The 23,908-nt window shown below is 41.6% G+C and overlaps 1 protein-coding gene across 5 annotated transcripts in view; it reads right to left on the bottom strand.

The window, feature by feature from the left end:
- The window catches only part of LOC103819267 (sodium/potassium/calcium exchanger 3), a 179,623-nt gene that overhangs the window by 32,410 nt on the left and 123,305 nt on the right, over nucleotides 1–23,908 (bottom strand). For 4 of the 5 annotated variants that reach the window (XR_007777386.1, XM_050973188.1, XM_018918131.3 and 1 more), the window contains 2 exons: nucleotides 7,567–7,659; nucleotides 491–585 (listed from right to left, as the gene is read on the bottom strand). Coding sequence is in view for 4 of the 5 variants with exons in the window: in XM_050973188.1 (XP_050829145.1) it covers nucleotides 491–585; nucleotides 7,567–7,659 (188 nt within the window). In the remaining variant the exon portion in view is untranslated. Of the gene's footprint in view, nucleotides 1–490; nucleotides 586–5,067; nucleotides 5,148–7,566; nucleotides 7,660–23,908 lie in introns of those variants that run through there. The other variant, XM_050973190.1, reaches the window with a different exon arrangement.

The following is a 23,908-nucleotide window of genomic DNA, read 5'->3' as shown; positions in this document are numbered from 1 at the left end:
TTTTTTTTATGTGCAAGTTACTCATATATAAATTAATTTAAACACATAACCCACATATGCATCAGCTCATAGCAGTCAATATTTTACTTCCTAACCTGAGAGCACAAATAAGTCATGTTACTGTATCTTGAATCCTCAAAGAGCCACTTGAAGCAATGCACATTTTGTCTTTACAGCAAGAAAGCGAAGCTCTACCACAGACAATGGTAATAATGGTAGTAGTTTCCTGCTTTAGACACTCATCAGTATCCAAGGTTTTTAACCAGGAAGTGAAGCTCAGTTACAATTAGAAGATATAAAGGCAAATACACCAAACAACTGAATCTCCTCCACAAAGGCAAATTCCTCGGATGAAGAGCAAGATAATTTACACCTCCTGTGCTGCCAGGGAGAAAAGTGCTAGGACATAAGCCACCCAAGAAGAAAGCACAGTGAAAACATTCTGTTGTGCTAGACTCTCCAGAACCATGAAAATAAACATTTTAATCACCTTTGCCAATCAGCAGATTCATCTTCCACTGTGAGATCTGTCTGTACCATCTCCTGTTTCAGTTCTCCGATTTCTGAGGCAATTGTGTCAATGAGCTAGAAAGGGACAAAAATAGTATGACATCAAGTGAGTGGAAGAGGCGTGGAAAAGAAGCCAGGGCAAGTTTAGTCACCAGAGATTACAAACTTTTTCTTTTTTTTGTAAAATCGTATCCTATTTGGACTTCCCCTTGCAAAGGAACAAGTAAGGGTTGGGGCCACGTATAAAGGTTCTCAGAGGAAGAGTAATTCCTGTTCTGTGCCAGTACAAAACCTTCCAGTTTGGCTACCCTTTAATTTAAACAGATTAAATTTGCAGCCTCTCTGCATTATACAACATCTTACAAGAACTAAATTATATGGCTGTTCATAGCATTTACCTTCTCAAAAAAAAAAAAAAAAAAAAAAAAAAGGAGAATTCCACGTGCTGGAGTTTTATTTCAGAAGGGACTAAGCCAGAATTACAACCCCATGGAGGATGAAAAGCAATGAAGCAAGAAGGGAGAAAGAAGGGAGTGGATGGCTGCTTTTCACATTAGGTTTTGGACTCCACTTGAACACAGCAATTCAATTAAAAAAGAATTGCCTTGCAACCCTTCAGCTCAGGTAGAACACCAATCTAATTCTGGATACGAGGGCAAAAACTCATTTTAAGTAGGCAAGATTAGCACTAAGGTTGTATCTTGAGAAGTGCAGAATTTGCTGCCAGACTTTGCAGAAACATTTTCTTGAGCAGAAACAAACCATGACATTTGTAAAGCCTGGTCTCTTGAACACTTCTTTGTAGCCAATGCATCAAGTTTGCTTGTCATGCCACACCATGACAGCCTATAAACCCTAGCAGGGTTCCCTCTCCCCTGCCGGAAGGGAACCTAATGAAAGGTTTGCAGTGATGTAGCAATCTCTACCACCACCCCTGCACATCAGAACAAACAAAAACCCTGGCACAAGAAGGAAAAACAGCTTTGGGGTCCAAGTCAGAACAGTCTTCACAGCTGCCCTGAAGGTATGAGCCTGAGTCCCACTCAGGGCAGGCAACTCAGTACAGCAGCATTTTCAAAGAATTGCAGGCATCATTTTCCTAAATTGTTACATTGGAACTTTTCCTCCACCTCAGGATTTCACACTCCCCTTTGCTGAGCACCATTATTCCAATCAATTATTATATTACTCCATTATTCCAAAATTTTAGTCTCTGCTTACAACTGGCCAACTCCTATAAATGAACCTTATGTAAGAATGAATTACCATTGCCCACACTCTAAGGGTTTTCTCCTGTCCAAGTCATAGCTCAAAGCATTGGAAATCATATGAAGTTTTGCATTTTTTGATATAACTTTAGTCAGGGGTTTTGTTTGCCTTTGCCCAGGGGAAAAGGTGTTGAAGTTTCTTTTCAAAGGACTGTTCCACCACTCGAGGTCTGATAAGCTTGACATCTCAGCAGACTGGGAGCAGCATACAAAAAAGAAGATACACAAAAGATAACAACTATCAACAATGCTAGCTCTAAACATCACCCTTGGCATGGTCCAAGATTCCTGGTCTGGGAGGAGATTGATAAGAAAATGAAGAATGAGAAAGTAATCAACATTAAAGGCAAATCAATCACCAACAGGAAACCAAATACTAAGACCTTGGGAGCAGTGAATATTGAACCAATCAATTTCTCTGGGTTTTGACAAACCTGAAAAATCAAAAAAAGACTTGTGTGATGGAATGATTTTCCCTGCACAACCAGGGCAAGGAGTGGATGAACTGGTTTCTGTTGCACATCCTGGCCGGAACACCACCCTGGCAAGAATAAAGTAATGCCTTAATTCTCTAGCACTAAAGATTGTGTTGGAGAGTTTTTGTTTTTCCTGTCATTTTGGTGACACCAGCCATGTGTACCACTGACACTGCAAAGACATTCCACCTGCTGATTGCCAAAGAACCCTGAGTCACTGCAGCCAGATGTGAGCAGTGCCTCCCTGACCATTCCAAGGGGCAACCAGAGGAGCACAGGCCAGCCTCAGGGAGCAGCCAGAGCAGGCTGGATTTCTGCATTGACAGCAAAACACCCTTGCAGAACTGCTCCAGCTGGCCACTGCATGAAAGCTGAGCTGCTACTCCCCATCAATCAGCTCTGCACAAGGGCTCTGCTCTTCATGGGCAGCATCACCACAAGTCTTTGCATCTAAGACCAACTGTGGCCATAAGTGTCTTGAAGGCCAACAGTCTGCACGACAAAGGAGCTTTTCAGCACCTCTCCCTCAAAGCACACAATGTATGAGCTCTCCACAGAAGCATCCATGTATTTTCAGCCACTTCCTCCATGCCTGCTTTGCTGTGTCACTACCTGGCTGGCAACTGAGTTAACTCTGTTAGCAGGCTTTGACCCGAGCTGTGACAAACCCCAACTCCCTCCCAGAAAACAAAATCTCAGGGAGCTACAGCAAAGAACTCTCATCCAAACTGTGCTAACAACAAAGTAATCTTAACGCTTTTGTATGCCTCCCTTGAAGAGAACTCTGCAGAAATTATTCCAGAGAGGAATTCTTCCATGTTTAGCAACTTTGTTTCTTTTTCTAAAGAGGACTTAAACAAAATGGCACGTTTCAAGCAGCCTTATGCTCACATTCTATTCTAAAGGCTAAATTTCTTAGGTATGCTACACAGCCTCCATGACAAATGAGCCTTAGACTCTGAAAACTCAATACACTCTGGGCAAGGAAACCAGGTCAAAGTGTGGCATCAAACCCCAAACTGACCTGCAAAACCCCTCATTTTTTTCTAGAATAAACCACTGATATTTTCTGCAATTTCCAACTAATTTTCCTTAAATTCTCTTTAATGACAAAAAAGGTTGCTCTTCTCTTAAGAAAAGCCAATCTTATGGAGTCACATCATTTGTGTATCCTCGCAATTAACTGACACATCCTGTTACAACAGCATTTTTCTACAAAAAATGTAAGGTGTAGTCATGATTTTATGACAGCATTTCCCAGCATTTAGGATCAATGAAACTTCTGGTGATTACACAGCACACGTGATGCACATGTGACCAGCACCATCCAAGGTGAGCTGTTAATAACATGTTTCTACAAAACACAGGAAGGATCCTGGGTATGTGCTATTATTAGCTCCAGCCCTGAGGAAACAAGCAGTAGCAGAAGGCTCTGCCTTTTTAGTGCAAGGCTAAGAATATCAGAATTCTTCAAAGAGACTGCTCCATTTGCAACAAGTATGGTACCTTTTTGGCTGGAAATAATGGGAAAACCCACCCCTTTGTTTCAACAGACTTGAAATCAACAAGTAAGAGGCAACTTCCAAAGGAAAATGCAACAGAAGTGGATGTATATATTTGTCAGAGGCCTGTCAGTGTAAAACACCATACATGAGCCCAAAGACTTAAATAGTGATCAAAAGAAATCTGTTGGGGATTGTTTAGGATATTACCCTGCTTTGCTATAGAAAGAGGAGGTTTACCTGAAAAATGCATTTGGAAATATGACATCATCTCAGGTGGCCAATTAACCAGTATTTCATAAAAACAAAATTAAAATGAGATCTTATATAACATGATAAAATAACTATTTTTGTGTGCAACGATTTTTCCTTTGGAATTTATTTCTGATAAAGCACTGTTCTGTAAATTCAAAAGACACTACAGTATAACCACTGTAAACCCAGATAATAATTATGACTCACAGCAGCCCAGTACAGCACTGCCTAACCAAATCTATCCTAAACATTATATTGCCAAATACCCATGTACTAACTGTTTACATTCCTAACATCCATGAACGAAATAATGAAATGCAAACATCTTAAACCACAGCATTTCCTTTCATAAAGCACCACACTCTGCTTATTGTCAATTGATTCAGAGCTCAACAAGACTGAGCTCAGCTTTTGGGAGCTGGCAAGGGTGACAGTGAAACTGCTACATACAGCTCACAAACATGGCACCTCAGCACCACAGCATTCTCTCACCATAACACAACATCTGGTTTGCTTTGCATCGTTCAGGGTGTTTTACAAGCAGCAAAAGTCAGTGTGTTCACCAGCAACTCACTCCCAAGGGGCTCCAGTCACATTTGTGAAGCTGCTCTACTGACACATCACTGCCATACATCATCAGGGAAAGAAAGCACATGCCCAGGACCAGATATAGACAGTGCCTCTCCCAGAAGCCCAGCATAACTACAGCTCTTATTACTCACTGGACTTGAAGAGTTTCCTGTTCCCAAGAAGGAGACAGGTGCTTTGATTTGATGTCTGTTCCCAGACATTTTTAGAAAAAACTGCGTGACAACTGAATTCCTGCTCTTTGTGTTAAAATGTAAATAAGCTTGTATAGAGAATTAAGGAAACTGCCATCATTCTGAGAAGGCACTAAAGAATCAGCCAAGATGATCACTGCAGAATGTTCCCAAGCCCTGAGATTTACAAGAACTCAAGAGGAAAAGGTAAAATGGGTGTTTCTAATCGGGCAAGGGGACAGCGAGAAGACAGCGAGATCAGAATCAGACTGGACAAATGAGCCTCAGCACTTACCACTCCTCCTTCCTGCCAGCATCTCATTTTTCATTCTTTCTGGAGACCTGCATCCTCTTTGGCATCACATCTTTTCCTTCCTGTTTTGATAAGCAGAACATAGCAACCCTCACAGAGGGCCCTGTGTGATGAGGTGGCCAAGTGCCAGAGACGAGCCCATCTGAGAACGCTGCTTCTGAACTCGTGCAAGCCTCTGAATGCAATCCAATATTTTGATACACGTCTGCAGATTCTGGTGAGCTATGAATTCTCAGGGCCACTGACCTTGTTCAGTATCTTATTCATCAGAAACAAAGTTTTACCTGATGCTTGATTTTGGAACAGAAAAGCTTTGCTGGTGTAAAACCTCTGATGCCAGTTCAGTAAACACTGGAACATTTTGATGAGAAGGAGGGTAATTCAGTAAAGAGGACAGTTGTCAGAGACATATATTCAGCTCCTTGCCTCACCACAGACTCTCTCTGTAACCACTGGCATGCTATTCAGTCCCAGAATTATCCAAGACTAACCCCATCATTGCCTCATTCTTACTACTTGCTGGCTCTGAGCATTCACCAATCACAAGGTGTCGAGTTCACAGAATTTAGCCTCTAAAACTACAGACTTCTGCTCTGTCTAAAATGGGGATAACACCATTTTCCTTGTGTACTAACAACTAAAAGAATGGCTGTGAAAAAAACCTAAGAGATGGTTAGAAGCTGTGTCAATGAGAACTACTTAAGAACCAGAAAAGAAAAGATAAAGTTGGAATTTCCCAACTGGTATTTGTCAGTGATTTTTCTGGCAAATGTTGCTGAGAATGGTAAGATACTCCCTCAAGAAGATTTAAGTGCCCTGAGAATCTGCATACCAACGTGGTAAAGGTTTCTTAGGCAACTGCAAATTAACAAGCACAACATGAGAGCCATGTGCAAGTACAGGGGACAGTCTGCCCATGTGGGAGAGAACACTGAAGAACAGATCAGCAGGGATAAAAGGCCATATCTTGATTACTAGGTCTCCTAAACACAGTCAAAGCAAATTAAAATCATGCAAACTCAAAAAAATCTGATGGTCAAGTATTTTGCTTGCTAACCAGCTCAGCTGTTGCAAACAAATGTAGCTGTTGTCACAAGACTTCTGCTCACATGGTGGAGGGAGGCAATAAAAGGTAATTTCACTGTACACACACAAGCTACCAGGTGCACTGCACTCAGGCTGGGCACAGTGACTGCCTGCACCTTCCAATCCCACACTCTGTGCTCAAAATTATGGATTCCCAGGGATGGTCAGAGGTCTGGAAAAGTAGCTTGGAGGCATCTTTTTCCCTGCCAGCATGTCCTTAAGAAAATGTAGGATCTTAGTTTTCCAATTGACAATGTTTCTTGAAATTGCCCAGACAGACTGCATTTCTAATCATTTAAAGTAACAGCAACCCCATCATCATGAACAAAACAGCTGTCTCAGCATCCATTTTCTACACAAGAATTAAATAAGGAGATCCCAAAGACTGCAGAAAATGACTGGGTGCTTGCTTACAGTCCCATCTGACACCAGGAATCCTTCAGCATACATGCAAGAGACAACCTAGAGCTATTTCTTTGAACTGAGACAGTTCCTTGCTGTGATTTGAAAAATAGGGCTATTCTCCCTCTTTGGCTGTGGAGTGCTATCAGCAAAGCTGATGTTTGTTCTCCTGAGTTACGAGAGGTAACTGAAGTGTGTTGCAGAACTGAGAGGTGGTTCCTGTCACTGGAAGACCCTGGTAACTGCTGGGCAAGACAAAAGGAAAACACGATGTCACTGCAGTGCTGATTGTTCATTTCCTAAAGATTTCCCCAAGGGAAACTTCTGCCCCAGAGGAAGAGAAGGAATGAAAATAGCAACACCCCAAGACGGCAGGGTTAGTTAGCATCTTTCACTGGAAGAAGCTACAGCAAGTGATGAATATTCTCAGGGATGTGATCACTGAAGTCAGTGCTCAAAAGCACCTGTAAATTTTGATGGCCCCCTAAAGCAAAACCCTGCCCAGCAAGGCAGCCTCTGTGACCCTGGCACAGTTAACAGGATTCAGAAATCTTTTGAAAACTGCACCGGTAACTCCTACTGCAGTCTGGCTTTTTGGGATGCCAGTTGTTCTCAAAACAGGCAAGGAAATGAAACCAATTTTCAATCCAGTAATGGAAATCATAAACTTTAAGTGACACAAATCCAGTTTATGAAGGCTCCAATGATTTTATGCCTGTCCATAATAAAGCTTATGTTCTCAATATTGGCAGCAAAGAAAGCCATGACCTATTTTACACCAAATATTCTACTCCATGTACAGAAAAAATATACATGTGAAATAACTGGGGGTTGATCTAGCCTCAAATCTGCCTGCAAAAAGAAATGCTCAAGAAGTACTTCCCTTTTACAGAAAAGGCTTACTATGTATCACAGAGAGTACTGCACATTCTGCTGTGCTCATTTCACATAAAATGTGAAATACTTAATGTTCTGTGTAAGTATCCCATTTACCTTAAAGAAACTTCCTCTTTTGTCCACACAACGGGTTCTCATTGTCAAAGACGACATCTTCCCTGAGAAGACTCCACTGTATGCCTTGATCTCCTAAAAGCAGACACATATTTGTAATGGTTAGTCCAGTCTGTAGGAAATTCCTCTGCAATTCTAAGCCACAGAAACAGTCACAACAAGCCTTCTGCCAAACCCTTTCTGTCAACAACATCGTGCCACTTATTTCCTTCCAGAGTCCTCACATATTCCCTCAGTCCATTATTTTTCCATAAACTGCTTCAAAAATACAGTGCTACTCAGAGCTCTGTATCTCTCCCTTCTTTTCACAGCTGATCCTGTAGCTGTGACTAGATTTTAATGTGCTCATTAAAAAAGAATGCTAAAACATAATGATTGCTTTCTTTGTTTACTTGACCTCAGTCTGCAGTACAAACAGAACAAAATGTTAGATGTCATTACAATCCACTCTCAAATATTACAGTATTAGCAGGACTTATCAGGAGGGGAAAAAAGCAGTTTAAAATCACCCACAAGTGAGAAAACACTCTACCATTAAAGTAAAAACCAACAAACAACAACAAAAAAAAAGCCCAAACACCCCCCAAAAATGCTGCTTCAGATTTCTAAAATGCATCTGAGTTATATTCAAGTCAGGAACTGAAGATGAATTTAGGAAGAAGTGGCATTTTCTGCTACCAGGTAAACTGAAGGAACAGTTCAACACCCAGGACAATCCACTAATGCATCCATCTGTGAGGAACATCAAGAGGGTGATCTCCATCTGAAAGTAGAGTAGCAGAGCTCCTCCAAAGTCACAACCAATTCACACCAGTAATTTGTGAATCAGCTTCTAAATTAAGAAAAGTCAGTTCCATGGCTAAAAAGTCATCCTAGGAATTTTACAGGTGAGCTGTGACTGTATTTAAACAGCCTAACTCTTCTCCTTGCACACACGTTTCCCAACCACATAGCAGGGAGTTATGTTGGAAGTTTCAGCTGCCAAAAGGGGCAAATAACACAAGTGCAAAACATTACAGAGTAGAGACAGAGACACAGCTTTTGATTTGATACAAGCAGAAATTAAAATAAAAGGCTGTCAGCAGCAGTGAAAACCAAGTGTAGTGGTGTGGCTGCAGAGGGAGATGGAGCAGAACAAAGCAGCTGGAACAGAGAATAGTGACAGGTAAAACCCCAAATTAGACACATACCCCACACCAAACACATGCTTCTGCTTCTCTCTAATGCCTCATGAGAAAGAATTGACACGGGTGAAGAAGATCAAGGCAGAAGGGCTAAATGAAAAACCCTGGCAAGCAAAAGTACTTAAGAAAACAGAGAGGTACAAGCAGGAGAAAAGAAACATTTTAGTTTTAATATGTAGCAAGAGGCTTTAAATAGCTCTCCTTGTTTCCAGAGGTCCTACCACAAGAGCTCTAGAATAGGTTACATTTTTCCACTTGCATTCTGGTTAAAAAGCAGACAGGCGAGGGAGCTCAGCAACATCCCAGTTTTCCAGGCAGGGTTTGCAGACTTTGAAGGCTGAAAGTAAAATCTTGAATTCTGCACTGTTGTGAAAACCAAACACTAGGGGATGAGCAAGAGAAGACAAAAAAATAGTGCTGAGAAAAAAAATTAAAAATAAAAAATTCCAACTTTCTTCCTAAATCAGTATATTTAAAGGATACACTCCTGGCGAAGCTCTAAAGAATTGTGAACTGTGTTTCTTTACCTCCAAGTGTGCTTAAGTAACTTGACTGCACTAATCCCATAAGAGATGATATTCACGGGGTGGTTTTGCAGGTGCTACTAAATGAGTAAACTCTGTCTCCTCATTTGCCACATACACAAGGGTACAGAGCAGCTGTTCCCCTCTGTAAAAAGGGAGCATAAGAAATCATACTTAAAGAAAAAAAAAAATCTTCTTTAGATCAATTCTAGAAAGAAATTTTTCACCTGACTGTTAAGGAGTTACATTAGAGGGTTATGAGCAAGATCCTGCAGTTGTCTGTAGGTCTCTAGTCTCAGTCATTAATCACTCCATTTGCAAACAACAACCCCTTCATAGAAAATTTCATGGGGTTTAATTTTTTTTTTTTTTCCAATTTAACCACAAGGATGTCTGCATGCAATCCTATTACCAAAACAAGACCATGCTGGGATTTTTACATTCTCCACTCAAATGTAACAGAGGAAGGAAAACACACACACAGTTTTTGTACTTCAAAGACTGCTATGACTCCAGTCAGAAAAAAGCCTCAAACAAAACCACTGCTTATTTCACTTGTAAGAGGCTCTGGAGCTCTAAACTTCTTCATAACTTCTATTACTGTCACTATTTATGCAACATTACTGCTGTCAGTAGGACCTTAACTCTGAGCCTCAGCTGGGCTCTTCTCAGCTCCACACAGCCAGTGAATCAATCCCCCCCACTTTTCATGGTTACAATGTAATTTCAAACTACTTTAGGGCAACCTAAATTATTTTTCATGTTTGAGTGGGTTTTAGTATTTCTGACTAAAATCAGCACAATGGGAAACACTGCTGGGCTTCTTTGTGTTTGATGGGAAGGGTTCTTTTGGTGCAGATATTTCTTTTCAATAACACAAGATACTAAGGCTTGCTGGTAAAATGGACAGCCAGGCTGGGTGCAACACCCCAAAACCTGGGGGCAGGCCCCTACCTCAGAGCTGAGAGGTATTTCCATATCACACAGAAAAAACTGCAGAAAAACAAACCTACTGTCAGGAGGCTTCATTTCTCTACATAGCTGTGCACATCTGATAATTACTCAGATCCAAAACAGGCTGGGAAACCACTGCTCTGGGGTTGTCCTTGTTGAACTTGGACTGTATGAGGCAGTAAGAACAAAGTCCTCTGATTGGGAAGCTAGGTGGAGCAAGTCAGCAAAGCATGTCATGTCCTGCACCTACTGGAGAAAAGCTTTTTCTCCTCCTCCTGTCCTCCAGGCACCGAGGCAGAGAGCCCAGACAGATTCACCCACCTGGAAATGCCACCAGGCTGCAGGAGCCAGCTCACTGGGTAATCCACATGGCCTTTTGCCTGGCCATCTGGAGGAAGCCACCTCTGTGTCCCAGGGCTTTGTACCAGCTCTCCTTGGGCAGCTGGTGCCAGACACTCCCTACCCACAGCACTGCCTTCCTGCAGCTCCCCACCCCAGGACAGAGCTCCTGTGTGTGACCAACAAGACAGGGCAAGGAGAAGGCATGATCTATCTGCTGGCAAACTTCCCTTAAGTCCATCATGCTACTGCATGATGCTCATGCCCATGCAAGCTGTATGTTTCCAAAAACCAGCTGTCTTTTTATCTTTCTTCCATTCCCTTCTCCTGCTGGTTTTCACTCACACAGGAATGCCAGAGCACCGTTCACATGCCTGCATGCAACCTGACTTCTGACTCCTCATCAAAACAGCTCCTACTTTACTCCCTCTACTGCAATTTTACTTGAATTTTTTGGTATGTTCTTAAGTATATTAGAGCAAATGACCACCTCACTGGACTTTTCAGGATCCTTCCCTTTAATCCTCTCATTCCAATCCTGCTTTTACAAAGCAAACCATCCCACATTTTCTTTAGCCCAAAATCCTAGCAAAGACAAAACAGTCTGCCTGTATCCTCCCCCGAGCTCAGCCACAGCAATCTGTACAAAGTCCCTGTCCACAATCCTCCCACAATCCCACCTCTTCTCTTTCCTAAGGAATCAAGGCTATCCAACTGCACTAGCTTCCTGATCCTTAGCTCCTAACTAGGATTTTTGATCTTTTGGCCAACCTAAGAAGACAAAAAAGACAGCAGGAAGAGACTCCAGGTATGCCACCACTGAAGGAAGAGATCTGCAGCTTTCCTTTTGCTGGCTGACCCACAAAATTATCACTTTTTCCTATATTTTAAATGTGAGTTACCCCACTGAAGTACCTCAGTCTGCCCTCTTTCATTCTCTGCCTGTAAAGGCTGTGCAATCACTGAGCACAGACTCTCACAGAAACTACCTCAGGCAAATGAAGAAATGGGTTTACTGTTCTGCAGCCAAGAAAACACAGGAGAAAATATCAGTCCAGACCTATAAGCTGGCAAAGGTCAGCTGATGTCAAAGGCTAATGCTGGCTGCTACCTGTCAGAGCATTCCCTTGGCCAGCAGTGGGGTACAGCTGGAATACAATCCCTACTGCCCCATAACAGAAAAGCATGGAAGCTAGACAGAAGCTACTACAGATGTACTTGTAACACCTATGGTTAATTAGCATCATATTACAATCAATTTTTAGAGCAATTTATAAATACACAGTATTAAAACAACTAAAATTAATTTGGTGAACCCATTTTCTGATGGGTTAAAGTAGAAACCAGAAACAGGAAGGATAAATATGTTTTACCTAATAAAAAAAAGTTAAAAAAACCACCCTGCAAAGTTGCCTCAAAGGCAACTCTACACTTGACAATATGCCAAGAGATATACACAGTACTTCAGATTTTCAGCAAATGTAATCATCCTCATGCAGTTCATTTCTTCCCTGTTCTCCCAGTGCATTTGCCAGTCCCAGGGAGCAGGCTGTGTTCATCTCTAACCTACAAAGCTCTGGTTTGTCTAATTACTCTGACCTTATCTGAATCTTGGCAAAATTAAACTTTTCCTTTTGAAAGTATTTCCTCTGAGAAGCTGACTGCAAGCCTCCTTCCAGGAACAGAGATACAACTGAGCACAGTATCACTTTGAAAATCTATCAAAAAAGACCTTCAGTCTGCAAACTATCACTGGTGCCAGGATCTGGCAGATCTCTCAACTCAAATGTTGCATTGTGTTAACACAGCTGTATCCACAAGCAAAATGTGAGGGGATTATGTAAAGAGAAATTCTAATTTCCATCATTCTTCCGGCTGCAGAAAGGGTTTACAGTCTTTTTTTTTTTTTAAATTCAAGTAATGCAAGGGCACATTACTTGTAGAAAACAACTAAGCACATACACCAAAAACAGCAAGTCACTCTTTACACACTGGTGGATTTTTGTATTTTGTCATTTTATTTAAAGTGTTTTAAAAACCTTGCAAATAACAAAAATTCCCTCACCCTCCTTTTCCTTCAAGCACTCTTAATACTCTTCTTTGCTACCTAATGTGTTTGTGTGAGCTCCTCCCTGAAGAAAGCCACCAGCATGATGTCAGTGAGTACTTCCCACTCAGTATTTCTGCCCTCGATGTAAAGAAGAACTTACAAAGATAGACATTCCCTACATGCAGGCAGAAGGGCCACGAGAGACTGTTTGCAATCCTTTTCAGGAAACAGTACTGTCTTCATAAACTGCTAAAGGAAACATAAATATGCAACTTTTCAAAGGTAGTGAGCGGCTCACAGGTAAACTGTATCAATGCTGCTCATCTCACTTAGCATAACAATGCTGTTAAATCACAGCCAGCTCTCCAAGGACACTCCACCTTACCGTGCACTGAGCCATGAAGTACCAGCCAGTGCTTAAGAAGCTGTCACCTGGACAGACTGATCTTCAGGGGTGACAAGAAAACCACCTGGACAGACAGATTTTCAGGGGCTGTTACCCAGTCTCTGCATCAGTCATGGCATAATTATTGGGGTCAGCCTAAAGTGGGAACATCACTGCCAGACTTATCCACTGATCTTTCTACATCTGGTTTCAGCCAGTCATCACTCCTGCCTCAACCCATCTTTTGCCAGCAGGCTTATTTTTTCCCCTTGATTCCAGATCCTATTTGCTGGCAGTCTTTTATGAGACTAAAGGATAAAGAGGAGTTATTACTTTGAACTTGTTTTAGTACAGCACACTCGGGAGAGGCTTTAAGTCCCATCAGATTTTGGGCAGATCCACTGTCTCACTCACAGCTGTCTACCCATTTCTTTTATCTACAAAGCCATAAATTCAGAAATGAAAGCATCTGAAAATCTCATCTGACAAGGGCACAAGAATGGTCCTGGCTCTGCTCCCATCAACATGAGCAGACATGGCATCACTGTTTCCAGCAGAAGCACATGGTTATGAAAACACTGAACGTCTCAGAAAAGCCAATCCTCAAGCTTCCTACGAGCACGGCATGTTGCAAAAGCACGGCACCCTACCAGGAGAGTTCTGTTTGCTGCTAGCACTGTCCCTCTGTACCCCTTCCCAAGTTTCTTCTTCCTCTCTTCCACTAAACAACCTCTTTCTGCTTGCTCCCATGGCATACTTTCCACATTACTGAAAAGGAATAAAACCCCAAGTCATTTCCTCTGGCACAGCATTTAGTCATGGAGGATACTACCAAGTCTCTTATAAGAGAATGATTGTTTGTTGATACATTCATGTCTTGTTTTGCCTCTGGAAATGTCAGAGAAATAAATTTAGGAAGAGATTGACTTTGATTTGGATAACCTTTCAGAAGGTTTCTATTCCTCCCAAGTTCCCTGGCCTACATACCTCACAAAAACTAGTGTTTCTTGCAGTATTTCTGTAATTTCCACTTACTATTCCTGCCAAAACCACTGAATAATAAAAAGAATAACATTCACAAGTGTTTTCAAACATCTTTTAAAAGTTTAACATAGAGCTGTACTTCCTGGGAGAAGCAAGAAAAAGTAATTGCTTGAATCACAGTATTAGCTTCACAGACTAGAGAAACTCCAGAATTCACAGTGGGGTTCAGCACCTACATCTAGATGGACATGCACAAGACAACCACCTGCTGGGCTTGACCATGGCTTATTTCAGGCACCTGGGAAAGGCATCTTCCCCTTGTACATGAAAGCCAGAGCAGGATGAGGGTTTCAGTGCTCAACTCCTAGCTCTTACCTTCTGCCCAACAGAGACATCAAAACAAAGCTCTGTCTACTCCACTGCCAGGGGTGAGAATCCTCCATGCAGCAAGGGGGAAGAAGAGACCTGCCTCCTGATGGTTCTGAGAGCCTGAACACTTCTATCTACTCACATATTTCCAAGATCATAGAACTGCAGAATGGCTTGGGTTGGAGATCTAAAAGGGTCTTATTCCAACCCCCTGCTGTGGGCAGGGACACCTTCCACTACCCCAGGTTGCATCAAGCCCTGTCCAACCTGGCCTTGGACATTTCCAGGGATGGGGTAGCCACAGCTTCTCTGGGCACCTGTGCCAGGGGCCTCATCATCCTCACAGGGAAGAATTTCTTTTTAATATCCAATCTAAGCTAAACTCAGTCTCAGTCAGTTTGAAGCCACTCCCCCCTTGTCCCACCTTAAAACATTTCTTCTGTGTGGCAGAGTATCACGTACATCAAGGCTTGTGCTCATTTTGCTCAATGCTTCTAGAAAAGCTTCAGCTTTTTTCCAGTAAGAGCAACTCTCTTTTCAGAGCTCGGGGAACAAAAATTCTTTTGATAAATTCTTCTTCACATAATTAATTGAAAAGGATTGCATTTGTTCACCCAAAGCAACACACAAATGGGAAAAAATGGCAGACAGATCTAAAAGTTGTTTGACCTAAAAAGTAAATATGAAACATGGACTGCAAGACAGAAAAGTATCTTAAAAGAACTGCAAAAGCTGTGATTTTTTTTTAAGCCATAAATATCTTTAAGGCTCTTTATCACTTAAAAAAAAAAGCAAATGTTAAGTAGTTTGTATACTACAAACAATGACAAATATATCTTCTTTTAATTCTAATGCAATAGCATTTTCTAGCTGTGTTTGTTGCATCACCAATATGCTTAACAGGTATCTCTTTGTAAGAAAATAACTCCTTGTAATAGCAAGCAATGGTTTCAATATTCCCTATGAAAAGTTTTGCAAAGTAAACTGTTGCTCAGGAGACAGCCAATGCCAAAGAAACTACATCCTGCATTTCATAGAATCAACAGAAAGGTTTCCACTGATGGCCATAATTACTGGAATGAGTTCAGCACAGGGCATTAAATGGTGTGCAAGAAGAATCTGTAAGATCAGGAGCCCCTTAGGCTGTTATTCCAAGCTCCATTTAAAAGCTTGTGCTGTGGACCTCAGCTTCAGCACAGACCAAGGCACCAGGGCAATGATTAACCAGGGAACCAACACCCCTCTCTTTATTCTGGTGTTGATTTTATGCTCATCTTCATGTGACACATTCAAAAGACAATATGTAAATGCCACTAATCCAATGGTTTAGCTATTAACTAAGGAACCAGATTATCAGAAATGCACCACACTTGGCACCTTGTTTTTTGGATAGCTCCCAGTGACAGAAGCTGCTCATTTCCAGTAGACAGGCTGCTCTTCCTCTGAGCTGAGTACACTAAGTTAAATATAGACTACTTTATTCCAGCTGAGTCCATGGTAAAGGCTCATATTTGAATTCCTTAATCAAAACTGTTAAGATGCAATCACCTGGGACATTGCTCAGTTTAGCTCTTAGCATTAGTTAGGAATAATTTCACCCTTTCTTCTTTATTCACACTTTCACCATATTACATGAAATAGTAAATTTTGTGGAGCACAAAAACTCAGGCTGTATACCAAACACTATAGACATAAGCAGCAAAGAGACAAACATAAACAGGGTGGCATCTTTAAAATAGAAAGATGTTTTGGGATTTCAGGAAGCATCTGTGCCCTCTCTGGTCTATGCAGAGTCTAGAAGTACCAGAGTTAATGCACTCTTGTGATTTAAGAAACAGGCCTCACGTTTGGTGAGAACTTTGATGTGTAATTAGTTTTTGTTCCCCATGAAAATTGAGAACAGCACTGCCCTACATCAGAGGGTTTTCTCACTGAGTGAACCACTCAGATGTGACAATTCCAGACACTGGAAATGGGGGTGACTCACAGGAACCCCTCAGTGTCACCAGGACACGTGCACAGGAAAGAAAAGTGCAACCAGAGAAGTGGGAAAAGGTCCCAAGCTCCTGATGAGGCTGCAGGGAGGGCTGGACCAGCTGAATTCTGCAAACCCCTTCTAACCTCTGGTTTTTGCAAAGACGTCACAAAGTGGGAAGGGAAAGGAATGGGGAAGTGTGTGTTGGGGAGGTTGGGTATTATTTTTGGTGGGGTTTTGGCTTTTTTTCTTTGCTTCTTTTGCAACACCACAATATCAGATGAAAAGCATGAATTTTTCTTACTCAGTTTCACATGGGGGGGAGACTTCCACTGCTCCAAAACCCATTTTTATGTTTCATCACAAAGGAATTGCTAAATTTACATAACCCAAAAAGAAGCACTCAGTCAAAAAGCATAATATCAGCTTAAATAATAAAATATAAAGCTTAAATAATATAATTATAAAGGATAATCTGCTTAAGTAATTTATAAATCAGACTTTTAACTTTGTATTTATTAGCAAATGGCATACACCCAAGCACAAAAAACTGTGTGAAAAAACATCTAAACTTGGAGCAAACAAATTAATGTACTGTTGGAACTACATATCAATAGGAGGGCTAAAAATTTGGATGTGTGTTTTTTACAGAGACAACTATTATTTATCTACCACTGGAAAATGTTTAAAAATACCCTGAGCAGCTCACCTAGTAAGTGATCTGCAAATATTTTTCCAAGTTTAAACAAATTTTTCCAAGTTTAAACAAATGAGGAAAAATTGCAGCGACAGAACCTGATTTTTCACCCACTAAAGCAAGAACACTAAGTGTTGTAGGTCAGCTAGTGTGAAGCCAGTGAAATTCTTGACAGGATCCATTTTCAAGCTGCCTGTTTAAGAATGCAAAGCATCCCACATCCTGAATTGCACCAGGTCAGCACCAAGCACTGACTAACCTGAGGGCACTCCAGCTGCAGGCGTGGGTTTGCTTTCTGTTCAATAACAATTTTATTTGCATGTCATTAGTTATATTTGCACTAGCGTTTTCTGACCAAGAGGTTAATACAATCCAACAGACTGTATGAGGAAGATCACATGTGAGTTTTTGTGGTTGCACTGTTTATTTTAAACAGCTGGACATCAGACAGGATGGACAGTTTGCTTCTTTATTCTCTAAGCACTCACTACTAATTTCTGAAGAATGCTGTAGATTGCTTTAAGAAGCACTTTTTGCAGCACACTTCCAATGTGGTTCCACACCCTTGAGGGTGCACAAACACAGCAAACCATGAGGCTGAGTGCCAAGTAGATTTATTTCTCAATGAACAAAAGAAAATATTTTCACTAGAAAAACTTTAGAAGAACAGTGCTTATGTTTTGACCTATTTGTTTTGGTTTATGCACAGAAGAGACTCCAAGAAAATCTTGCATTAGTTAAACCAAGGTCATCTGCTCTCCACACAAGGATGATGCACGTAACAACACTTCTGCCTACAGCAGAGTTTTCACTGTCCTAACCTAGCTCAGATCCACTGGCAATGAACAGATAAGTTGCTCACTGCAGAAAGCTTGCATGGAGACAGGCTTGGGAACTGGGTTAGCCCCACTAGGGACTTGACACCTTCTACACAACCACAGCACAGCACTGCTAACCTGTATTATGTAGAAGGAAAGCCACCACTAGGCTCAGAATGTGTCATTTGTTCCCATAACTGACTGGAAAAAGCAGACTGAGCCATGAATGTGTGCCAGCTCACTGCTGCACAAGTGTGCCAACACAGCAAGCAGGATACACCCAAAGCACACATTCTCACTGTCCTGTCAGCTGCGCCATATACACATCAGAGGAGATGGAATGCCTAGACAAAATGCCTGCACTTATTTTGTGTTACTAGGAAGTTAAAAACCAAAACAAAAATCACAAATCAAATCCTGGAGAGAAAAACTCTATTTGCACAGTCTATTTCTTGCCTGTTAGAGAGAGGATCTGGTTGGAGGCACAGGGGAGTCATGAATGGGGCAATATAACAGTTCTTCAGAATCAACCCTGCAGATAGCATAATGCATGGTATTGCCTCTACCTGACCAATCTGGAAAAATCAGGAGGTCATTTTAAATTCTCAAAATCATTTCAGATACTTCTATATACCTCATAACGATCAGGTCTATAAGACTGGTTATAAAGAGTGACTGTTCTATAAAATCCATGCGCAACTTTTGTCAACTATATTCTGAAACACTAAGTTTTCTTTTTATTTTTCATACAACTACTGAACTACTACCTATATGTGGGACTGGAGAGGTGGAGGGATTCACCTTGGAGATGTTTTCTTTTTGAGGGACAAGGGAGTTCCAAATATTCAAATATTTAGAATCTACAACTTCATTTCCAAATATATGTTCATCAAACAAAAGAGAAAAGTCAATCATAACATATGTCTCTGACAAACAGTCTTAAATGTTTCTCCTTCCATCCTATTTCTTTATGGAAAAAAAATATTAAATAGTAAAAACAAGGTTATGACACACAGCAATGAAACCCAGGAAATTCAAAACTGACGGCTGTTGAAATATCTGTCTCAAGTTCATTCCACTCCTCTTCCTGTTTTCTATACATGCACCATGGGACTGGCAATGTCAGCCTCAACCAAACTTCCTGGCTCGGGTCCCAACCTGTGTAACTTGGAAGTCACGTACGCACAGGTCACCCTTCCTGTCCTCGCGGGGCTCTTCTTGATCCTCCTTCTCAGGACAATTGTTCCCTCTGACTTCTCCCTGCAACTCTTCCCTCTGATAACCCCACCACCTTCTGTCAACAGCTGACTTGTAAATTCATCAGCAGTGCAAAGGTTACTGCTGCTTTCTGAACCCTCTTCCCTTTTCCCCTCACTAGCAGCATCCTCTTATTCTGCTGATCCCGAGCAGCCCCAGACTCCCCTGCCACAGCCCCTACACCCAGCTTGACTTCACTCTCGGAGCTGAACCCCTGGGGATGAAGCCTCATGGCTTTGCCAGCTTCCTTCCCTGAACCTGTAAGGTTTCCATCCACCAATCCAATCCTCCTGCTTTTCAGTTTTCACTGTTTCTACTTCCTGCTAAAGTTCTTCTCCTTTTCTATCCCTTTTTCCCAAGCCATGTGCATAAGGATCCCAGGCAGGATTTCATATTCATAGAATCAGAGAACAGTCTAGGTTGGAAGGGGTCCTAAAGGTCCTCTAGTTCCAACCCCCATGCCATGGGCAGGGACACCTTCCACTAGAAGGTGGACACCATGCACGTTCTACAGCACCTTCACATATGCAGGTTTGAGGAGCTTTCTCATCCCTTCCCCTCCTTCCATCACATTTGTTTTTAAAAAGGTGGACCAAGATCATCACACCCTAGTAATTCCCCATCTGCTTCTTTCCTCCAGTCCCTTGAAAAGCCAGGATACATACAGCCCACAGATAAAGAGGGAGGAATTGATGCCACAGCACTAGCTGGCTCTAACAGCAAGGAGAACAGCTTAAAGCCTCTCCCAGGCTGTCTCCTTTCAGGCTAGGAGGAATGAAGGTCCTCCCTAGGTTTTGGGATGAGCACTTCTCCCTCCTTTAACTTCTTTTTGATCCCCCAGTTGAATGGTGGATATCATAAAAACCAAACTTTCCTTCCTCAGCAGCATCAGCAGTCACATCAAGATCCATTTGATTAGAACTAAAAAGTTTCTCCTTACTCACTGGATTAATGAGTTCATAGAAACTCTTAGCAGGGGAACTCCTGAAGAAAGAAGCGTGGGTGTTTAGCTCTTCTCTGTTAGTTTGCTTGTGTAAACAATTTGTTTTTTCTCTCCTGGGACACTGTGTTTTGAAATAGGCTTTTTAGAAGGCAATAAACCTCATTTGCTGAAATGGTGAAACTGGGTCCAAGTACTGCCAAAAGCAGAGCATTCCAAACACATTGGTGACTCCATGTAGTTACTGTATGGGGGGTTATGTTACACACATAGATTAGACAGTCTGTCGGTGTCACTTCTTTTCTTTCAGATCTGAACCAAATGCAATCAAACACAGAAAGTATAAGGTAGCAGTCAGGTGACAGGCTGTTTCCTAGGGTTTAATTCTTGCTGACACACTGGTACCAAAAGATTCCCATGACTGCTGGCAACAAACATTGGCAATGACTGGGTATGGGGAGCTCAAACTAAGCATAGTGAGATACATATTTACTAAGTCCTTTTTAAAATGAAAAATTAAATTGTTTAACAGCTAGTAAATTCCATCACTCTCATTCTGCAGATAATAAAGAGGAAGCTGCCAAAAGGTGAAAATAGTTCTTAGGTTACATAGCACAGTTTCAAGACTTAACATAGCATTAGTTTATTGCTTCTACATCTGGTGCCAGTTATTTTTATGCAGTTTCTTTGTATAAATTCAACAACTTCCAGGTCTATCAACCACTCTTAAAATAAACCCCAACAAGTCCATTTCTGTCCTCTGTACCTCAGCTATGACGTTTCCCCTGCACAAACACGAACCCATGTCCCTGGGGAGGCACAAATCTTTCTAGTAACTTGACATGCTAGTTATTGAGCTAGGGGAACTCAATCCAGCCCTAAAATTAATCTTTTCGTTCCCAGTCAGTCTGCCTTTGTTCCAAAACCACAGCAACAAAGGGCAAATCAAGGAGAAAACAAACACCTTCCACAGTTTGTAGACCATGACCTCAAGTGGCCAGAACTGTCCTGCATCTCTTCCTACTTGCAAAGTTCTGTTCCTGCCTACTGGAGAAGGTGAACATGAACAATGCCCAGCAAGGAGCTGACATCAGCTTCCCCCTCTGCTCTGTCCATCCTGCCAGTGATGCCTCAGTCTAAGCTTCCCACCACTGCTTCTGTGTACAGCAAACACTGGCTACTCCACACAACCAGCACTGTAGAATTCTGCAGCAGGAGTTACTTGTTTGAAACCTGCATGTTCAATGAACTTCTGGCAGTTTCTGCTTGTTAATCTCTTGATCAGAAATAGATTCCAAGCCCAACAGCACCTTCAAACAACTGTCATGCCTCTTGGCACCTTTCCACACAAAAGCATCTCTCTCCAAAATCTCCTAAAACACACAGTAAATCCACACAGAAACATTGCACAAACACATTTCACACCTACACATGAATTACACTATCATACTCAGGCCTAGAAAAGCAACAGTTCCATTTACCATTCCACAACCACAAAGGCTGTAATGTAAGAAACTCTCCCTAAGAAATTATAATTTTGCCAACTGCTCCAGACATTTACAGGCAGCCTTGGAAGATCTGACCTTGAAGTGATGACCATCCTATGTGCAGTTTGGAGTTAGCCTACATTTACACACCACAGGCTCAGGGACTCAGTGGGGTAGGTGCTTTGCTGAAATGGATGTGCAAGAGGAAGATCAAAGCCTTGCTGTAGTGAATGGCTATTTGAAAGGCAGGGAAAAGACTGGAAATGGGTTTAAATAGCCAAGCAAACAACCATGTTGCCTTCAGTTAAAATCTGGCCAGCTTCAGGTCTGTGCTGGCCACCTGACAGTGGATGAACAGAAGGAAAGGATTCCATAAAATGCCCAAAAAGTCACCCTGCAAGAGTCATACAGAATCAACTTTGCCAAAACTTGACACAAGCTGCTCTTCTTTGGAGTTTCTGTATGCTCAGTTTGCACACCTTGTAAAAAGATGTCAGAGACCATGTATCCAACCTGTGAGAGACAAGGCCTGATGTTTTATCTTTGTCTAGACCTCACCCTCGTTTCCAGAGTTAAACTCGGTGTGTGGGCCTGAATTAGTGCTTTAAGAAAATGCACCAACCAGGAAAAGTATGAACAGAGAAAAACTGATGGACCATTCATAGCTTAAATTAGATCTATAGTATGTAAACACTTTGCTGGATGGAAAGCTTACTGACAAATGAGCTGAACCTACAATTTACCTTTCTTAAATTTCTTTTCCTTCTAATGCATCAGATTTCAGCAAAATGTTCCAAAGGAAGGTTTCCACTAGCAAAATAAAGGCTGTCTTGCCATTCTGTTGGGCCCAAGGGCAAGCCCTGCCTCAAGACAGGGCAAATGCCTGTAACCAGCATTACAGTCTGTTCCCATGCAGCAAAGGAAATATCCCCATGGACAGAACAGTGCAGGGAACACAACACCCACGTGCATGCGGGAACTGAAAGGCCCAGAAACAAAAACCCCAAGAGTCTTCTCATCATGACTGGTGCATTGCCTCCTAGCAGGAGTTTTAACCAAACTGATGAACACAGGCCTTTGTGAAGGAAAAGGTGGTATGAAACAAGCTTGATATTGAGACTACTTTCTTCAATTCACTGCTTCCAAGTTATGGTTTCAATCCAGCATTCCTCAGTTAAACATACTACCCAGCTAACCCCTAGGCCCAAGACTTTCTCAGTTTTACATTCCATACTCCTGTGATGCAGCCAGGAACATTATTGAGATTATATGAGATAACACTCTTTTAGTCAAGATCAGAATATTGATAGTAACTACTGAAAACCAACTCTGTATGTTCCACTGTATGTTCTTAAAACACATAAAGCAATGAAAAGCAACACACAGAGCATCAGTGGAACTGCCACACTATTATGCATTCCTTGCCCTGAATAAACTTTAATTAAAGGCTGAATTTAGACATAGCTCTCAGGGTGCCATACTAAAAAGGAGAAAAAAGCAGCTGCCTGCTCTGACTCACTGTGGAGTAGTGAAAGCCATGGTTCTCTGAGACACAGCAAACAGAAGGCCACCAGCAGCCCAGGAAGGTGCCCAGTGTGTCTGCCCAGAGTACACCACTCCAGCAAGGATCAAATCACACAGGATCCAGCTAAAACCTTTCTCCGGCTTCCAGAGCTGTTGTAAACCACATGGGAACACACCATAGCTACCATGCTGTATCACCATAAGCGATAGCTAACATATGCCCAAGCATCCATGAAATACCAAGGGATGAAAATATATTTTCCATTTAAACATCAAAAAATGAACCTGCACTATAACAAACCAAATACTTACCTTGGCAGATCATTATCTTCTAGCAAAAAATTTGCAATAAAGGTGAACATTTAAGGAGACATACTGCAAAACAGATGCTGAAAATATCCATGTAGGGCTTCCTGCCAAAGTGGAGGAGCTATGCATCTATCAATGTAACAAACATGAACCAAGAATTTTTATGGAAGCACTAAATAGAAACTTTGAACTATCCAAAGGAAAGCCAGCTGCTGGATTGATGGTGAACTCATTTTTCCCTCTGCTAAAAATTCCAAGCACTACAGTTTACAGAGGATATATTACATAAATGAAGAACACCAACACAAGTTAGAACTGAGCCTTTCTACCAAACTCTCAAATATCATTTCCTAAAGTTTCAGTTACTTAAAAGCAGTTTACAAAGACTTCACCAGCAATTCCCAGCTCTAACACACATTCAGAGAAAGACTTCAGGATGAGTTTTACAGCACCTACTATTTAAGTTCAAGTCCCCAGCACATTTTCTACTTCCACCTCCCAAAACTGAATTCTCATAAACTTTCAAAA

This window comes from Serinus canaria, chromosome 3 (genome assembly GCF_022539315.1).
Source record: "Serinus canaria isolate serCan28SL12 chromosome 3, serCan2020, whole genome shotgun sequence".
NCBI lineage: Eukaryota > Metazoa > Chordata > Aves > Passeriformes > Fringillidae > Serinus > Serinus canaria.
The sequence above is the reverse complement of the archived record's forward strand: the minus strand, read 5'-3'. Positions and strand labels throughout refer to the sequence as shown.